The sequence below is a fragment of the Ornithodoros turicata genome, chromosome 3, assembly GCF_037126465.1.
Source record: "Ornithodoros turicata isolate Travis chromosome 3, ASM3712646v1, whole genome shotgun sequence".
Taxonomy (NCBI): Eukaryota; Metazoa; Arthropoda; class Arachnida; order Ixodida; family Argasidae; genus Ornithodoros; species Ornithodoros turicata.
The window spans coordinates 11,931,763-11,952,992 of NC_088203.1; the positions used below are offsets into that span (position 1 = coordinate 11,931,763).

General features: G+C 47.6%; 1 protein-coding gene across 4 annotated transcripts in view; it reads left to right on the plus strand.

Moving 5' to 3' along the window:
- Positions 1–21,230, plus strand: part of LOC135388087 (uncharacterized) — a 333,326-nt gene that overhangs the window by 276,752 nt on the left and 35,344 nt on the right. The window contains exon 1 of one of the 4 annotated variants that reach the window (XM_064617401.1): positions 404–475. The exons of the other annotated variants lie outside the window; for them this stretch is intronic. Coding sequence (XP_064473471.1) covers positions 419–475 — 57 coding nt within the window. The 5' untranslated portion in view covers positions 404–418. Of the gene's footprint in view, positions 1–403; positions 476–21,230 lie in introns of those variants that run through there. 4 annotated transcript variants of the gene reach the window in all.

Consider the following 21,230-nt stretch of genomic DNA (forward strand, 5'->3'; position numbering starts at 1 on the left):
CAAGACCAATAGTAGCAGACAGCTTCCGCTTACGATGTATTAATCCTTCCCTCACGTATGGCGCTCCGAGCACGCACTTATGTAAGTTTCAGCTCAACACCCTGTAAGGTCACGCGTGCAGCACCATAGCATGGATTTCTCACTAAAGCATCGGTGAACCCTCGCAGCCAGCAACTGAGAACAGCGCGCCTTGTTACCACCACTATTATTTTATATTCAAACTGCAGGGTCAGAGCGATCGAGCCTCTCTTCCACTACAAGGATACCACACCGCTGATCTCAACACCTCCATATAAATTGGAAGACGTTGTATTACCTCGCGACGCGCGTGGAATCTGCAATCGCGACAAGTTTATTACTCAACAGTGGCGTCCCCTAACAAAGGCCTCAGAAACAAAGAGCGAGACAACAGGTTCGCATGAGTGCGGCATCAACACGCCGCCGCCACGCTCAGCCGTCCGATTGTTTTCGATGGGTACTTTATCATTTCGCAAGCATATCTGTTGTATAGGGTCCTCCTGCCCGATCGCTCATTCGCTGATTTATTCTCTCTTCTAATCTCGATCACGTTGCTACCAATAATCCGCGGCACACGTTACATGTGGAAGACGTCATTTTGGCGAACGACAAGTGGTGCACTCTGTTGTTCCTTCTGCGTTTCCTGGTGTATTCACGCGAATTAGGGATGTTTACCCGTGTACACATCGCATATTTTACACCATCTACGCAAGCACGCACGGTTTTACGACTTGAAGTTCTGTACTGTACTCCATTTAATGTTTGTAATGTTCCGTAGTCGATTCAATGCTGTCCTACGTTAATAGGATTATCCTTACAAAGAGTTATCGTTTCTACTAATATATGTATGTTGTACCGCGAGGTAGGTATATTTTGCGAAAGTGGAGCAGCCGTGTACACACACACACGCAAATAATTTGTAACAATGCTGTATGGCACACACACACACACACACACACACACACACACACACACACACGTACGTGTATACGTGCACAGACATGACGATGATGTGGGACTGCTGTCAGGCATCAAAGCCGACCCATATCCCTTTTGACGTCAAAAGGAGTGGTGAGATAATTTGATTAGATCGCATCACTTGTTTACAATTCACATCTGCACATCACGCTGTCAAAACCCGTTTGAACCACACCTGGAACTTGCTGATCGGCTCTCGTTGTAAGTGTCTTACAGAAGGCGACATTGTATTCCTCAAGAGAATCCGCCATCCGGAGGCATACGTGCATCGACTCCTACGAAACAGGCAAAACTTTCCAACTATAAGAAAGGAAGAAAAAAGAAGAAAAAAAAACACTCACATACATTCAAATCCTTACCATACCCGTGCAAGGGGCAAATCCGTGACTGAAGGCGCGCCTTGTGGACAGCAGTAATCCACGGCATTCTTTTGCCCCCACCCTGCAGCGCATTCTTCGGGCTGGAAAGGCTGAAGCTCTGGTGGGCAGAGCCGCTTGCATGGAAGTATATAAATGATGGAGGTTTGCGAAACTCATGTGCAGCTATTATGCCTTGCCGTAGCCCCCGGAAAGGGACGAAGGCGCACGATAGGGGTACCACGAAAGGGGCACCCACGTATTTCTGCCCTAATGCCTTTCACACGGAGATAATTGTGCCGCAGGTTCTGCTACAGCAGGCAGCACTTTGCCTCTGGCTACTGCATGCATCGCGCTACTTTCAACCTTATGCAATGTATTGGAAGGGTTTCGTTTACGTTTTTCAATGGTCTGGAGATGAGACGGCACCATGTGGAACATCTAGCATCCTTCAGCGAGCTACGGTACTATAGTCGTGTTCAACTTAAGAAGGAGAAGAAATCTAGTTCGTCAGCTCTCAAAATATTACTGCGCCGCGGATAGGATGGCTGGGCACAGAGAGGCCACCCTCCTTGCTTGCGCCAGATGATGTAATCCATCATACACACTCTGCCTCCGTATTGGCTGTTAAGACTGGCCGCATGACACTACGCTGCTGCAGAAAGTGCGCTCCACTAACAACAACAACTTTATTTTCGACCTTGGAGAGTGGGGAGTTTCATCGCCACAGCTCCACTATATACTAATAGCGCATGGTGTCGCTGCAGTATTTCTCCTGGCGCGCTATTGCTTCTCCTTATCTCCGACTGTATATGTAGTTGACGGGCTAGATTTCTGTTCCTTCTTAAGTTGAACACGATCATATAGAGGATTTCTAAACGTGTAGTGCATGCAACACCTACACTTAAGAACAACAATAATAACATACAACGATTTCTTGATGTCGTTCCGGCTCGACAGTCCTCCTAAAGTGCACGGGGCTTTTGGTAGCATACTTATGGAACCAGTTAGGATTTTTGGATTCGTTGTTGTCCCGTACTTCACCTTCCCATCTCTAAAGGTCGAGAAGCGGAACTGCTACTTGACCCACACCTCACTGACGCTGCCAATTCCTATATACGGCACAATCAATTCACCAATATGACATCCCTACACCCACGTATACTCCGACCACAATTTCCAAAACGTGTATGCTTGGAAACAATATGATGCATTCATCATCTTAACCTTGAATCCCAGTTGCCGTCATCACAACCTTCTGGAATTTGCCAGGACCGGTAGGACATTCCTATACCTTCCAGCTGAAAAATACGTTCCAGTCCCCCACGGCAGCAACAGTCATCGCAGAAGCGTTCTGATATCAGATCTGTCTTGTTGATTGATGTATCATTCTTTGCCGTCTTCGCGTTTGATGGGATAGTCCCCCTGACCTCTGTAATCCTGAGGGTTTAATCTCCTTACCGCAGAGCTTCCTGTCGATACATGAAATTATATTGAACGTTATTATTGTGGGGCCCTCGTATAAGAACTTTTACGTACCTATTATGCTGAGGTCGAACAGAATTGGCCTACTGAGCCGAAGATCATGTGTTCGTTCCTGGCCGAGAACTAACCTAACCTAACCATAGCTTCCATCACCGTTCTAAGATTTCTGCCGCACATTAAATAACGTCACGTCGTCGAAATTATCGACACCCCTACCCTGACACCTTGCGACCAGCTCCGGTGGCGCAGCGGTAACGCGTGCGCTTGGAGACTGGGAGGTCCGCGGTTCGAATCCGCGGGCCGGCTGTGCCGTCTGGGGTTTTTCCTGGGTTTCCCTCAGATGTGTAATAGGCGTATGCCGGCACAGTTCCCCTGAAGTCGGCCCATGGACGCAGCTATCCTCCCCCCGAGCGGATTCCGCTCGGTCTTCCACTTCACCCTTTCCTCCTGTCCACCATCTTTCCCTTCCCGAGAAACATGCCGCCTAATCAGGCAGGCAGACCTCTCGGGTTCCTCCCAACGACACTCCTCCTCCCCCTCCTCCGACACCTTGCGATGTGATGTGATGTGATGTGAATAAAGAAAAACACCTTGCGTTTAAATCCGCTCCGCACTATTAATGGAACACATGGATCATGGGGCAGCCTTAGAAGTTTTCATGTGGCTGGTATTCAAAGCCGCTGTCACCTACACTACCAACAAACATGTAGAGATCTACGGGTATAGTTCCTATGGGTCTTGACAACCTATATCCTATATATGGACCTATATCTTAAAATGGGATAGAGACGTAGAGTATCGCCAGTATGGTGATGAGGCGCCTCAAGCCTCTTAATTAAAATAAAGTTGTTGTTGCTGTTGCTCTTTGGTACTTTCCCGTCTGCCGGGCGCTGCTCCCCCTGTCGTTCCCCATTGGAACTTTCCAATACGTTACGCTGCTTGGGGCTTGCCTGTTGGTCATTCCATTTCTACGAACCATTTTAGAAGACTCATCGTAAACACCTTTTTACCCCAGGTGAAGTAGACGCATGTTCATACGAGCCGGTTGCACGAAATTGGCACAACCGCCACCAGATTCCTTCAAGGCTAATGTGTTTGTAGGTCCCTCCTGCACCGATGCTTTGTGGAACTTTCCTCTTGAATACCTTACGTGCTTTGGGTCACGACCCTTTCTAATGCGTTGTTGTTTTTCCTTCATCGCACTCTTGCTTGTTGCGCCTTCATTACTGCATTATTCCGCATGCGTGAGCCTTGGCACCGTCTCTTTTTGTTTTCCCGTTCAAACTTGGGTAACGCTTGCGTCATTGGCTGACAAGGTATACTCATGAAGAACCAGATAGTTGCGGCATATGATCGTAAAGTGGTGGTAATTAATTGTTCCTTTATCTTGATGACGTGCGCCGGGATACTTCTCAGTGATTCCTCTAAGCAATTTGTAATGAGCGGGAACGCCAGAGTGCGGCGTATAGTATGTGTGGGACAGACTATGGATTGCTTCTTCGGGCTTCCTCTTTGACTGGAGTGGAACCGTGTTGTCCTTTCTTTTTCTTTTTGACCTTGCAATTTTACAATCGTTTACGTGGTTGGTTGACAGTTAAGAAATTTCATGTAACGTGTTGGCGCTGCTGAGCACAGAGCCAAGAAGTCTGTAGAGCGACGCTCTCAAACGTGCTTGATCACCAAGCAATGGCCGTCAACGTTTTCTCTAAGAAGTTCTTCAGCTATTCCAGAGTTGTCAACCAGTGCTGCAACTTACCAGTCAAACTCATTGACACAATTAACATGGACGAAAGTGATCAAAGTAAATTCTACGCCCAAAGCCTTGCGGACTTCTCCAACAGGGAAAGATACCCCAGCTGTTGAGAACTCCTTGCTTCCTGGGCGTCGGCAACGCCTCTGTGTTTAGCAGATTGGAGGTATATTGGGTATCATACGTTTTCGCATCGACTGAACCCGCTGAGACACTAGAAAATGCTGTAAAGGTGACCAGGGTTGTAAAAGTTTTAAAACAGCGTCCACAAACACTATAGTTGGTTAATTGGTGGACACGTTCGCGTGTATCGCCAAGCTTGTCTGCCTGCAGTAGCATGTTGCTCAAGGAACGTAACGCGTCTTGGGCTGACTTCACAAGGGAGCGCGCCTTAAACGCCCGGTCGTGGCGTGGAAGGCTGCGGTGCTGCGGGGCTGTATGGAAGTGTAACCGCAGAACGTCCGCGTAATACCTCCAACTGCGTTTCCCTTCTCCAATTAGTCAGCTCACAACCATTGCAAGAGCGCACCGTCCCACGATACCCCAAACAGTAGAAAGCAATTTCATTTTACGACGTTAACCCTTCAGCTCCCGCTTTTTCGCCGTTAATGTGCTGCCTCCTACCGACCACACGCGTCGTCACACGGTGCGCATAGAAGCAAATGGTCTTCGGCCGCGTTCGTTATGCAGGTGATGCCCAATGTTTACGACCTGCAAGTCTGAAAACAGGCTGACGAGAGTTGGGTCTCTTAGAGAGATTTATGACACTCTTCTTTGCATGCTGCCTCGGCCGAGCTGAATTATTCAAAATGTGACCGCCTCGAGCTACGTTCGGTCAGTTGCGTTTGTACTCTTTACAACTGGCGCTCTTTTTCCTCCTCTTTCTCCCTCTCTCTCGTGCTGGTTCCTTTCGTGTGTATGACTATTGACCTCGAGCACTGCTTAGGAGGTGCAGGAATGATTGTCAAATGCGAAAGGATATTCTTCCGTTATTAAGCGTGTACCTTTAATTGTAACCAATCCAATACAGAGTATATACTATGAGGTACAAGGAGAAGGAAAAAGTGACACTGACACCTAAAGCTGTGGAGCTTTGTGGTACGTAGCACGGGTATAACAAACTGTAAGGACAGTTTCATTACTTATGGTGCTTATGTCCTGTTGCTTACTATTCTTGTCCAGCAAAGCGCACACCCTCCAAAAACAATATTTAAGATTCCTGAAAGCACTTATACAGGACCATTCTTGTAAATTATGTAGGACAGGCTGAATCAATAGCTTGTTGATCTGCTACCTGGACGTGGCGATGCCTAATTTAAGACCCACATATGATACACCGAAAGGGACTTCCGGACACCAGGCCAAAGGGTCCGTTTCTCTGGGCACTCTTGAGAGGAACCGAAAAATGATTTGCCGACACATTCCTGGACCAAGCATTCATTGTTCCTTATAACTTAATTAGAAGCTTTTCTTTTTGCCGTTAAAGGTGGTGTCCGCGAGTAATCTGAAATTCTAAAGTTAATGTGATGTCCATTTGAAGATGCCTTCCAAGAAGAAAACACCGAAAAAGTTTCTCAAAATTATTTCTTTTTTTTTTCTTTTTATAATACATCAAATACGAAACCAACTGCGAACTTCCGGTTGAAACGGCCCTTCCCTGCTTCGCCTCTTCCGGTGACGTAACTGGGATTGCTGACGGCGTCGCCTGGCTGGTTGCAATCCGATACTATATCGAAAGCATGAACGGAGATGCTTCTAGCGACTGTTCGGCAGCACGCTGCGAGTCGGAAGTCCGCATTTTGTGACGGATAGCGTGCCTTCATAACGTAACGGACTCCAGTGACGTCGGTCCGCACACTGTTGCCTGAATTCTGCCGGGAGCGCGATCCGACTGCAAAATCGGATTAAATTCAATCCCTGGTCTTTCCGACTGTCTCGAAACCAAATATTCCTGGTTAGCCTGTATTTCAGGCTCCCACTATTCCGATCGCATCTTCAGTTCAACTGCGTTTTTTTTTTTTTTTGTCCGGACATCACCTTTAACATCATCATATTCATGGCCACACATTGCCATGAGCCACAGCTTCTTCCTGTCCTCTTGCTTTCAGCACGGAACTCCGCTGTTCTCTCCAGTGAACTATACGTACGTCAGAGCAGTACAAATGTACGTCCGTTTGCTAACATTCAGAGAACGTGTCTTTGAGGGGCTAGTAGCCGACACACACACGCATGGCAGTGCAACACACACACACAAAGACTCACGGGGGTCGCGTGTAATGGTTTTTTAATGAAGGAGTGTCCTTCCTCGGGGTTCGCCATCGCCGGTTGCTACACGTACAAAAGGTTATTTTATGACTTTCTTTATGGTTCGTTCCTTGACGCATATGGAACGTTGCGCGAAATGCGGATACGTCGTCTGGCAACCCTTTCACGAGGCCTCTTACGCCACACGTTTGCGCATTGTAAAGCAAATATTATTGCGCGATAAATCGACTGTGGTCCGCGTTGCTGGCTCTGCGCGTTGTCTTGCGCAAATTTCTGTGAAATGTTCTCGGAAGCTCATACACGTCCGCGCCGTTATGCGAAAAGCGAAGAGCCAGAAAGAATGGGAGCGTAGCTTGCACGCGCCGACTGCTTCTTTGTCGCACCATTTTTTTTTTTTATAGAGAGCGAGAGAAGAAAAAAGGTTGCAAAACAGGTGACTGTATCCGGCCCTGCGTCGCTCTCCAGTTTAGGAAAGCCTCACAATGTTGCCTATCGAAGTGTTTCGATCAATTAATGCGGACCTTTTCCTCTTCGGCCAGGGAATTTCCCGGCACACCCGACCCTCTCCAAAGATCTTACATCCCCCCCCCCAAACCTCCGAAAAAAAAAAATTAAAACAAAAACCTGCCCGAAAGGGAAAAAAAAGAAGAAGTCTGAAAAGCAGCAGACATGCGTGCCACACTCACTAAGGAATTCCAAGACCTCCCGCCGATATGCAAATCTTGCACAGATCCCTGCCTTCAGCCCTAGGACACTAATACGCTCGTGACGTCACGGGACGAGGCCAATCGCGCAACGAAGTATCCGCGCATCACAACATTCACTTGCGTTCGAGTGGTCGCCTGATGGAGTGTCTCCTGCAAGCCTGTGAGGCGATGTGATCTTTGCAGCACTATGTGGCCTCTTGGCTTCTGCTGAGCTCCGTGCACGCGGAATGCATTCATGAACTCGTGCACCGAGTGCAGTTGAAGGGCGTAAGTGGACTCATCACGCTTGCTTTTTAAAATACCTCCTTGTCCGAACGCGCGCTGGACGCTTGTTCAAATCCCGTCGCCAACTCTGCTGTCTTCCATATTCCTGGGAAGGCGTACTGTGTATTCACACGAGCGACATCCCCATGGAATATTCTGGCGGAAGCAAAAAATAAAAAAAAATGCTCACGGGGCGGAAGTTATTTTGCTTCGTCTTGTGTTAATCATTCACACGTAGCATTCGTATTGTGCATACCGAGTGGGACGTACTGCGCACGTAGCAGACGACACATATCAGACGACGGCACAGTCGTCTGCTATGGAATGTCTTATGGTTGAGCCGCAGGATATTCCGCATGGTCGGAAGAGCACACACACACTCACACACACACAAAATGAAAAACATCGCATTGGGCGCTCGCACTTACGTGGCAACTGTGAGAACTATGACGTTTTGTGCATCTTCCGCTGGGGTATTCTGAGGAATGTCGCTCTTTGTGAGTACGCATGTAGAGTCAGCCGCAGTGGCCCTTGAGGAACCCCCCACATGCCCATAAGCGAAAAAAAAAAAAGCAACAACAACAATGACTATGACAACATTGAACCCTGTAAAAGGAAAGAATAGCTCACTTTGCCGAACAGCGAGCTACTTTCTTAATAGCTCCAAAAATGAGATGGAAATTACGAGCAGTTAAAGGGCCGTAAATTTTAAAGTCGAACGCGACCCTCCTTTTACCAGAATTCCTTTCGCGAAACTTAAGGCAGATGACTTTCATAATTACGTGATTTATCCCTGAGAAAGTTACGGCCTTACCGGACCCTGTGGAGGAAAATGACGAACTCTTGACATAATTATCCTTGCAAGCTTATTATGTTTTGCTTCTCCGAGACCTATAGTAACGCCCGTTCGCTTTCAGCGTATATATCTCACATGATCAGGAAGTGTGGAAGTCTTGGCTTTGATGCGAGTTTTATAGTACTCTGCTACATACACCCGAACATAAGGTCGCAACAGTGAGCTAAGAACTGGAGGGCCCTGTTTGCCGTAGTAGTGTTCCCATGGTTTTGCTGCTTTATTCAGCCACGCAGCACCCTTGTTGGCATACAGCGTTTAAACCATGTTAGAAAATAAGCACACGCTTACAGTTTCTTGAAAAAAATGAACACAATAATTGGTGCAAGGAACTCGTTTCAGTTTCCTGAGAGACCAGCTCCCGTGGCGTAGTGGTTGGGATGATCGCTTTCCACGCCGAGACTGGGAGGTGACACAGGTTCGGATCCTGTCACCGGCTGTGCTGTCTGAGGTTTTCCCCGGGTTTTCCGAAGACTTTCCAGACTAATGTCGGTACAGTTCCTCCTGAAGTCGACCGAGGACGCATAGTAATCCCCCCTGTCACCCACTCGTTCCCTGGTGTCCTCTCTCCGTCTGTCCGCGTCTTTACGCCGCTCATAGCCAGAGTTGCTTCGCGGCGCTAACACGTAATTAAAAAAAAAAGTTCTTTTCCTGAAAGCGAAAAAGAAAGAAAAGAACGCGACAAATAACATAAACGAGAATGAAATGATGATGCCATGGGGTGTTTTCCGACTGAGGCTGTGGGACTCTACCACAGTTCATGTGGATTGATACGATTTGACGAGTTACCGTAAAACAAACGCGAATTTTCCGTGGTTAAAGTTGGTCCAGTAGTCCTGTGCCCGTTAAAAGAACCATAAGCAATCGAAGAGCCCAGCTCTCCTGTGCTGGATTGTGCAAAGGTCCAAGGATCTTCGATACACTGAACGGTCTGATGTCGATTACTCCTATAGTTCTATTTGTCGCGTAAGGCTGTGTCCTTCCCTCGTGTATAGTTGGCAGACCATGAGGATCTGCTCAGCGCTAGCTAGTTCAACAAGAACTTCTTCAGCGTCTGCATTATGTAGGATATATGTCATCGTTTAGGATTTCATATGTGGTAAGGCAACGATGACGAACGAATAACAGTGGTGAACGAACTAAAGCTACGAATGACGATTAACAAGGCACTGCTTCGGTGTAAGGTATGATGCTGCAGGTCGCAAGCTCACTTTCCGCTAATCGCTTCGCTAATTTTGGGAAACGTTAATGAACAACATGTTCGCCGCACGAAGACAGGCAAAGACTCATCGCAGCAACCGAATCCAAGCGCTCTAGAACTTTTTCAAAAGTACATGCACGCTTAGCATCAGCTTCTGATGTCACAGGTCCGGTTTCACCACCTCTGGTTAACTTTAAACAGAGATCAAGGATTGCTAAAACTTGAGTTACCACTCAATTCTTTTATTTTTTTTACAAGTGTTAGTTGGTGACGTGATGAATGTTCCACTGACGATAACTCCCTAATTTAGTGACGCGGAGTTAATTATTAAAATCAAGTCAGGGACCGTTGATCTCGGTTCACATGCTAATCGGCGTTGGTGAAACCGGGCCTCAGCAGTCTTTTGTGCCCCTGTAGCTCACGTTTCAATAGCGCCGTCACCCAAGTCGAGAGATCGCTGCAAAGTATGTTCCGAGAATCCAGATCACGGCCTTTATAATTATGAAATGATTCGACAGTTGCCCTCCAGTCTTCCACCATGGTATTTCTCGGAAGGATAATAAAAAAGCAAAGAACGAAAAAGAAAATTTCTCTCGGCCAAGGCCTAAGCCAATGAGACGAAACAAGAAAGGCACCGACGGGACTGTGAATGCGTTCTGAATTCTTAACTAAGTGGTGCTGCGGGTTGTCCACTTTCTTTCTTCGTAGAGCACCTGACTGTGTCGTGGTGATGTAAGGGACGCCATCTTGTGTATGCTCGACTGACCGTCATAATTCTCTCGTTGATGCCCATCGAGCTGTATATGAGTGTGCGCTACAGGGAATAATTATGACTAAGTGTAATGAAAGAGGTTTAGAGGGTATACGTGCGGAGAGAAGACCTTGTCTTCTGAAGACTTGGTTTTCTTCCTGGACTCGAAGTAGCGTCGGATACTTTTTATTTTGAGAAGCCTAAGTTCGTTCATCTGGGCCCGCTTGCACGAAAATGCCGCCCTCAGTATAGCTTTGCCGGTGCTCTATACGCAGGAGAGGCGGTGGAGCACTAGCGAAGCTACTCACCTATGGTACCACTGAGGAACATCCTCAACGTTCGTGCAAATTGGCCCTGAACTTGTCTTGTAGACTTCAGCTCACTCTTGGGAGGCTTGGATTAGAGCCTGTGCTTGTCTTGTACGGCTGGCGTCACAGTTAACTTGAACACCGCTCCGGCCTTCGAAGCGGGAAGCACCTAGCAGAGAACAACGCCTTCATAACGAGGGTCACCTTACTTCTACTAAGCACCACCAGGGTCGGCATGCCGGGATGGCGTTCTATAGTTAGCTCCGATGCGAGCTGTACGTATATATACCTGATAAATGCTCGTGAACTTGCTGCCTGCCCTTCTCTGAAAGACGTGGACTTGTCGATCTGCATGAGTTACTCCCTTTGAAGTTTTTGTAGAGCTGCGTTTATTTCTGGACTCGGAGGCCATAAACGAGCTTCAAGACACGATGTGGCCGTAGATGTGATGGTCTTTTGCGCGCCATGAGTATCTTTCCAAATACTAGTTCCACAGCTTCAAATATTTGACCTGCGACTCTTTGTCGTAAGGACAGTTCTTACCCATACTGAAGACTACATACCGGAGGAAACATAGACACAACAACAACTTTATTTAAATGTAAATGAGTTTGGAATTCCATCGCCAGGGGCGATGCTGTGCCCCATTGCTGGCGGTGATGACACGAATGAAAGTTCTCGATAACTTTCAAGATCTGTACCAGATTAAGTCCCACGATCACTGCATTGTCCTCTTGCGATGTCGCGGTCAACAGCCGTGCACGCTGTTGTTTTTGTGTTCCCACAGAGAGAAGTACATTTGTCGCTATCCTACCAACCAGCTGAGCGATCATTCCTGGAGATATCGCGACCTGTAAACAAAGAAAGCACCAACACGTACTTTGGGTAGGAAAGGAGTAAGTCTATCCGTGTAGCAGGTCTTCCCCGTTCAGCATTTGCTCCACCTTTTCCTCGATGCAGGTACCTTGCGAAGATATGCCTCCTAAATATACACACACAAGGAACGTTACCCAAGGCCATTCGAAGCCATTGAAGACCTACATCGTAGACACGAAGGCATATAAGAGTCTGACCGACCGACTCCTCAATCGTCTCAGGAGAGCGCTCTGCCCTTGAGACGTAATTTTCTTTCGATTCTTGCTCTTCCTGTAATTATTTACTGAGGAAAAGCGGTTCCTACTTTGGATAACAGGGAAAGTTGGAATTATTTTCGGGGTCGTCCCCGCCCGCGGAGGTGAAACGCGGCGGAGTGACCTAAATTGCCAGGACCATGCGGTGGTGCTTAATTTATGATATGGTACGCGGCGCGGTTTCGAATAGATATACATACCTTAAGGGACTTGAGATATGGTGCTTTCACGGCGCGACTGTAACTGATACATAGAAGGCTGAGATCGATTTGCGGTAAAGAGCGGAACGAGGTCGCCTTCCTTTTAGTGCGTGGGCTGGTTGTCCACCGTCGTTTACCACGTGGGGGCGCCCGGATCGAGGATTGTGCATGATGTCGCAAAACAGAGTCATTTTTCTTGCGCTGCGGACACCGCTAGGCGAATGAGGATGATTATCGGAGTGTATGAAGTCAGTATTAATGCGAGTTCAATGCATGTATGTGGATCAATGGCAGCCTACTGGCCACGCCCAAAGGACAGCGGTGGAGGAAGCATTATGCAGTTAGAAAGTGCGGTCGTATCGAGCATGTCACTCAGCTTGTTCGTTGCTTGTAACACGTACAAGTTATTCTAAATTGTAGGAGCAATATTTTTGCTTTTTGAAATACGCCCTTTGAAATACTGCTGAAAGTAGGCTGGGGGTATAGGACATGCGTACGTCCACATCAGGGTCACCTTGGTATTTTCTTCTACCTTATTTACAAAGTACCATTGACATTACCAGTACGAATATTATACCATTAAGAATTACCACGTTACCTCCTTTCGCGTCAAGAATGGAACCTTTGGAGAGGAACCTTTTAGGGAGTAGACTTTGACAGGGAGTGTTTCCCTCCACCCTATGTACTTCTGTATACAGTGTGTGTATAAAAAACAATCAATCAATCAATCAACCAACCAGTGGATGTATGCCTCCCGGTCTACATAGGCCACCCGGTATGTGGCAATCGGTTCATGTTGTGACGCTGTCGAAACACTAAGAGCTCTAATGACAATTTGCACAGCTCATGATATCTTGTGTGGAGTCTGTAAATTGAATTGTCAATTGGGTGGCCGTAAGGATTTAATTACAGTGTAATTCATTTCAGTGTAAATATGTAACTTTGTCCCTGACTGTCCTTGTGACGTACGTAACTTGTCAATATTTGTTTTTCTTCTGAAAACCATTGGGAAAGGATAAGTTGATAAGTATTTTTTTTTTACAAATATGGAGAAACTGTATTCGGCACCCGACCAATTCTGCGACTCGAAAAAACAAAATGAAACCAACAAAGAAAATATAAAAAATTAGAGAGGAAAGAAACGCGTCGTAGCGCAAGCACCCACCAAAATGTGTTCCTAATGTTTTCCTTTTCGAAAAAAAAATTACTGCTACACCTGTCACGAAGGACTGGTTGGTGGTTAAGATGATCGCTTTCCACGCCGAGACTGGGAGGTGAGACGGGTTCGAATCCTGTCAGCGGCTGTGCTGTCTGAGGTTTTCCCTGGGCTTTCCAAAGACTTCCCAGACGAATGTCGGCGCAGTTCCCCCTGAAGTCGGCCCAGGACGCATACTAACCCCCTGTCGCCCACTCCTTCCTGCTGTCCTCACTCCACCTGTTCACGTCTGTACACCGCCCATAGCCACAGCTGCTTCGCGACGCTAACGCGGAATTTTTGAAAAAAAAAAAAAAAGAAGAAGAAGGACTGTTGTTGTTGTGCGAGCTTCTTCGACAAGAGGTAGGCATGTATACCTCATATAGGATACTCCTTCGTTGCTATACATCCCTGCACACGTCATCGGGAGTGTAAATTGCGAATACACTTCCAGAAGCGCAACTTTATGCACTACACGCTTAGAATAGACACAGCATACCGGTTATTGTCCGGCAAGGATCGGCGAAGGTCAACGTTATGATGAAATATCGTATAGGTAACTGAATTGGTCCGCCGGTCGTGAGCATGCCGGCATCCGTGACCTAATGGTTAGTACTCTTGTCTTCAAGGTTGTTGCGCTTGATCCTGATTCCTGAGCAAGGCTTTCGATGGAATACGCTTCGTGACAGCAACAGTATCACGCAGTCTCCGATGTATACATTGCAGACCTGCGGGCTCTCGATCTCTATTTTAATGGCAATTTCGTTTCTTGTTGATTTTGTGAAACATGTTCTGTGACCTGTGTCATTTGAAGGGGAGGCCATCACCGGCCTCCTCCGAGTTCGCCAGACTGCATGTCTCCCAGATGTGTTACGACGTGTGATTTCAAAGGTTTCAAGCTAACACCAGTATATTGTTTTGACTGACATCCGCCCCGAAGGTATGCCAACACTATCTGTCCACAAGTGCTTTCCGGTGTGCCATGTCCACATACTGTTGCCTCATGACTCTGTAGAAATTATCTGCGAAACTATTTCGCAAAGATCACGCGTACACCAGCAGTCTATACCAGGAATATTCGACAAGCTTCGATATATGCTTCAGGAACGTTCGACGAGCGTATACTCCTTGTATTCCACATAATCCACTTGCCCCAGTCCCCCAATACCCATGCATGTTTCACGCATGTCTGTCGAACTAGTACACTCGCCGCTGCCTCCCGAACAATCCACTAGCGGCCCATTCGTGATTCGTTGTCCCAAGCATCCAAGTTGTCTATAAGCTAAAATTACCGCACGGTATCTACTTACCGCCGACAAAAAACCGACGCGTCTGACATTCAGGAGCTCATGATCGTGGCTAAACGAAGGCATGTACAAGTTCACCGGGATTCAAACGGCGTCGGTCAGGATCGTGACGCGCACGCTGTCTTAAAACCGACGAACTGCACGTACGGGATTATACGATGTGGTTCCTTCACGTAAACTTTTGCGTCTAATACTATAATGTCAGACTGTCGAGTGCATAATGCAGGCTTCTGTGTCGTGCCGTGCGTGTGCTGTGGATTGGCGTGAGGAACACCTGCTGATGTGTTCGTGTTACGAAGCGTTAAGGTGGGCCCTCTCAAGGCATTGAAGGGCCGGCTGTTGTGCACCGGTTTTCCTCCGAATGCGACGCTGTGAGATTTGGCAACACGCGGTTGCCGCGAACGAGGTCCTTGTTGAGGCTCGAGGAATGCACTTCCTAGCAAGGTGCGCACTTGCCTTGCTCCTTTGTTGGTCCGTCCCGAAATATTGAAGGGTGGTAATTTTATATTCTGTTCAGAAGCCATTTCACCTAATATGTGTCGAGCAGAGGGCATAAGTTGTGAAGGAAGAGCGGAGCAACGAACAGGGATGTTCAGTGATCCGGAAGAATGAACCAGCACAGCAGTCGTGCTCCGAAGTTAGAAGCGCGTGCAGATCCGCCGATCACAACACTTTCCTTTACTTTTGAACGCGCACGAAACGAAACGCAGAACGAAAGCACAGAACAAGGTAAATAGCGACGTACTCCTGCAAGGTGGTCGTAATATTTTTGACGACAACGTTACGTTGTGTCCGAGAAAGCTTACTAAGCCCGCGTACTCTCTTCTAGGACAGGTGAAGGGGATCCAGTTCCTAGCAATCTAGTTTAATCTTCGCACCGCTTAGGGACTCAGTGGCATCGACAAATGCATCGAAGTGCATGGTTTTACTGCAGAATACAATTGAAGGGCCCACCCTGAAGCTTCACTTGCCTCACCGTTGCTCGCGTCCTGTCCGCTATGGATCCCCCCCCCACACACACACACACGCTCCCCTGACAAAACCCGAAATATCTTGCAACTCCCACCACAAAATATATCCTACCGAGGAAACAAAGGCCCCGAGAAACTGTCACACCTCCCCTACGCCATTCCAAAGCCGCTGAGAAGGTATATAACCCTGCGCCAATCCCTACTGTATGCCTCCTACCAGCTATACAAAGGTTAATGTACCTTTGGACGAATCATACATAGAATACACGATACAGAAACTAACCTCTCCAATCCTCATCACCGACCTGGACAGGACACCATACTTGAACATATACACCCCACATTTGCTGTAAAAAAGAAAAAAAGGAAGAAGACGAAGAAGGTAGGGGTTATCACCACCGTTAGACATCGCGACATCTCTGTTCCCTACACTCCCCGACAAAACTACCATTACCAGCAATTAGACACGCCCGGTTGTCGCACGGGGAAGACAGAACCCCTTCTTACGTCCGTAACCTTGACAAAAGCCGCGACCGCAATGCAGCCAAGACGTCTACGTTCACAGGTGCCGTTGGCCCACTGCACCCTCGCACGGCGTTCCCGAGAGATCCCGGCGCTGATACGGGACACTGTGATGTCTGCAGGTGACCATTTCGCTGTCTGCCGAGACAGACGGCGCAGAAGCCACTTCGAGGCGCCTTCGTGTGAATCGAATACTTTGTGCTCCCTTACTCTTCATATAGTTTGAAAGAACAGAGTGACGCGTCGCCTGTCAGGTGGATAGGGTTAGTGGACTTGAGAGGGGCTCGCAGTGGTCCCTGTGGGGGGCGTGGTAAACCTTCGATGCTTCTGAGCGTTATGGAAGCGTGCTTGCTATGTTTAGTAGTTTCTGGTCAAAGTTGAAAGGCATTGTGCAGTGGAAGTGATACGGGTTGCCGGCTTACTCTCTGGGAATAATTCTAGTCGTGGACTGTTATTGAAACTGTCGAGGAAGGTTCTTGAGCGAACGCGATATCCCGCCGCTGCTGTGCGATTGAGGTCACTGTATACTTTATGAAAGCACAAGTGTGCCCTGAGAACTTCAGGAGCAAACTGTTCTGCTTGTCGGATATGACGATATTGTGACGAACAAAAAGTATTGGACACTTCATCCATTATGCGTGGCAGTCGCAATTGCTGACGTGCTGTCCTAATTAATCTTGACATTCCACCCCTTCGTGCACTAATGTCCAGGATATGCGTTGGAGTCTACCACGGGACCCTGCAACGCACAGTTATGTACAATTTCCTGTCCAGAAGAATGTACCTCCAATATGAATTTTTCCGGAACCCCCGACTCCACTAGGCGCACATACACAAGAACCCACTGTCCATCGCCGCACCTCTCGTGTGAACCATGGTACCCTGCTGTGCTGTACCACGCGCACTCGTACCTCCCCGATGACCCCCTAGCGTTCTGAAAAGTTGCGTTTCTTCCTGCAGAGACGTTAATTTCTTATTTTGGTAACCTCTACTCAAAACATCACCGTATACGTGCCCTACCGAGCGTCAATCATTCAGGAAATTGCATTCCTAATTTCCACCGTACACGCGGCAAGGGTATTAAGGGCCTTTTCTCGTCTCTTCATGTGGACTGAGTCCCGTGGCTAATCGCCGTATCCTGCTCAACTCGCTTCGTCTTTCTTCGCTACGAGCAGAAATGAGAACTTGTACGTGGACTTCCTCGAGGTGAATGCCGCATTACTTTCGGTTTACCGCACACGTGACCCATGACAACGCTTTTGAGGAAGTGCGCGCGCATGGACCTCAGTGCGTGGTACAAAACCGTGCGCTAACAATAGGACTCTTAACGTGCTGCGACCAGCGGTCCGTCGGTTTGTAAGAAATCTGTGAAATTCGGCGTGACATTTCCTGTTGGGTTTGCGAGTGTCGAGTGCGGAAGAGGGTATGGCAAGGCGGCAGTGTGCTCAGGAAAAGCGGTGTCTGATTCGTGTGAAGCAGCTGCGTGCGGTGTATACCTATATCTGTGCCATGAAAAGAGCCAGCGTTGCCGAGAGACATTTGTGTTACTATTCACGTCACAGGCGACGTGTGAGACACCAATTTTGATAAAAGCTTGTTGTGGTGTACCTCATGGGCTCTAAAAGCGACAGGTAACGCTGCTCATAAGACCACTTCAAATCTCAAGGACTATATAGGTATCTACGTCTTCGAATATTAACACTTTTGGAATTTTAACTGTTGCATCACCTCTTTTAGGGCCAGCCACCACGTGGCATTGTCACGTGATAGGGTCACGTGACGGCCCTATAAGGCTACCGCATTCAAACGTGTTTATAGCGCAATGCTCAAAGATGCCGCCATGTAAATGTTGCTTTTTAGTACTTGCGGACATTTTCGAGAGCAGAAGGTATACCCAATGGAGAGGCGCGACTCCTAGCACGAAAAGCCTACATCTAAAAAAAAACAAAATGTGTTAATTAACGACTCATCCACATTCCATCAACATTGCGGGCATTGGCAGCCCAAGACAGAAAGCCGAGCGCATCTATCAGGCCACGATATCATCTCTCGTGAAGTCTGCCCAACAGACCTTCATCCCCGCTGACACCCTACCTCGAAAATATACTCCATTTCTTCAACTTTCTTTTTCGACGTGTGCTTGCTTTTTTTTTTTTTCTTCTCTATACTTTCAAGTGTAACCAACTCTGCCGGTCCCTCTGCAGCCAAATTGCTGTTCTTATCTGGGCAAAATAGTAATTCCAGCTGGGGCCGCCATGGCATGGGCTGGAATTAGACGCAATATTCGTGCGAGGTCAAAGAACTATTTTCGCTCGTGGGCAGTGCGGCGGATGAGTGAGATTCGAAGTGGAATAAGGATGTGGGGAATCGCGATTGCGATCGCCCCGAACGTCATCTTCTGATGCGTACCCACTCAGGTATGACGGACAAAAACAGACTGTAGACGTACTATAGGTCGTGGTTCTCTGACTTTGTAGTCTTATATTTGTGGATGTTAGAGGAAGGACGAGGCATGAAGCCGTGAATATCGTCGTGGTTCTACGAGTTGTTCCGTGGACAGAAGGAATACTTTTTGTTTGTCACTTTTAATGCCACGTCAGGGAGACCAAGCAGCTCTATAGCTATCAGTGGTGTACGATCGTGAGCAGATCGACAGAGAGGACACCAGGAAGTGTTGGGTGTGAAGAGGGTTAGCATGCGCTCCAGGCCGACTTCTTGGAGATCTGTACCGACATTTATCCGGGATGTCTGCCAGTAAACATGGGGAACAGCACAGGCTGCAGTGGGGTCAGATCCTACTATGGTCTTCTACATGACCTTGAGGCTACACCCAACGAGTGGATGTTGTGTGCACTCGGTCACGTGGCTAGTGGATGTCATGCCGGATGGATTTTATCGTCGATTCACGGCTTCGAGCGCGCACCTGCATATATAGATCATGTGACAACCTAGGCACTGATTTTTTACCCATAGTTTCTGCGCCTGTGTGTTCAAAATACCCGTTGAAAAACCACTTTTTTGCGGTGGCTTTCCAAGGCAAAAAACATTGGGGAACGCAACTGAAGACAGAGTGTTTCTTTTTCTTTTCTTTTTTTTAATGCAGCATCAAACAGAAAACGAGAACAGTTTTGGATGTTGTCTCCATAAGCAAGCGCTGTCTTATCGTGGATATCACTGGCAGAAAACCTCCCATTCATTTTACCCTGCTATATTCAAAGAAAGGTTGCCGTGGAATATCGTCAAGGACTATACTTAGGATATGAGAAAGCGGACGACTCGAAATAGCCATATGCAAATTTTTTTGTGCCGTTTCATTGTGCAAACATGTTTTTGAAAACGCTTTTCCCACGGTGCACGCCAGGTGTGTAACCACTTCTTGAGATACCAGCACCTTTTCCGCTGTTTTCTGTTTTGTTCATACAGATAGTTTCCTCTTAAACCACCGCTAACAGCAGGATCACGTTTCTTGGCACGCTTCCCGATTTCCGAGATAATTGAACTGGTTTCGAAGAGCCACTTACTGGCCATTACAACTGTTGTACTTTCCAACATTAGACCACTTTCCTGCCATAGTTCTTTTACAGACATATAAGCGCAGCCGAACCCTTCGAGGCCACAATATTCTCATTCATGAAATGGAGTTCCTTAATTGGCTGTAGATGCCAGGGTTCTCTGTCGTGACAATTATTAAGACCGGCGCTCTGAGACTCAAGGTCAAAAGTGGAGCGGTGGACTGGTAGAGGACACTCCCTGAGGCTGAACGTAATGGATAACCCTATAGAATGGGGCATCGAAGCGCTATCGGACTCCTATGAAATTGGAGGGTGGTCAGGTGGTCATTGCGCACGCCCAGAGCCCAATCCCTGTTTCGGTTTCGCACGTTATTTTTTTAAAATAGCGTGGGCACCCAAACTCTGTGCAAAATGAACTTCCATCACTCCCGTGTGGCGCGACATGTTGCGACAGAGCTAGGACCACGTAAAAGAAGTATAACGCAAACAGACATCGTTTAGCGTAGCATACATTCAACAGCGCTATTTTAAACCGAACGCTGTATTTTCCAAATTAAATGGATTTCGTACGCAGAATGAGTGCCGTTGCAAGCGCAGGTGATTGCGTTTAGAGTTGCGGTAGGGGAGCTCGTCTGTGGAGCTGCCTAGCGTGTCCTTACGTTTCGTCTTGCGTCCGCCGTATATGTCCTATTTATTGGGTACGGTAAAACTGCGCCTCTGTTCTGAAACTTTCTATTGTTTCCTCATTGCAATATACTTTAAGGATAGATTCAGTGGCCTGTAGAAGCGCGTAATGGCTGCTGTTGTCGATATAGTAACGATCGAGCTCCAGGGCGCCAAAAGCCCGTCAAAGCGTCATCGAACTTGTTTTTCAAGCACAATGTCGATGTCGATTTCTGGTTAACGCGCCTTTGGAATCTCTCTATGTTAACCATACAACGGCGAAGTACGGCGAAAGTCTTGGGTACAGCAAGACAGCCGTGCACACACACACCAAAGACCATACTGGATCATGTCGGATGACAGGGATATGTCAGTAATCTAGTGATATCTTGAGAAATGTGCATCAAGTCAAGAGCCACCGCTACTTAAGGGCGAGTTCCATTGGTCGTTGAAGTGCGCCCGGTTTCGTTTGACCATTCAGTTCGCTCTTCGTTTCGTTTCTGCACTGAGCCCATACCGACCGCTGAACGATAAGGACCTGCGGAATTCCCCATAACATAGATAGTTCTTATTCTGGACCTACTGGGCCATCATGGATTTCTGGGACATGCGCAGAAGTTGGTGGCACCAGGTATAACTAAGTAGCCTGTAGCAAACACTAGAACACAGAGCCATCGGTCTCCGCAACATATCAACCATGCTGTCGCTTTCGTTCATGTCTTAAGATTCAGCAACCCGTATGGCGGCCGCCTCATGGCAGTGGCAGCGCACCCCGTGACCCACAGGTTGCTTGC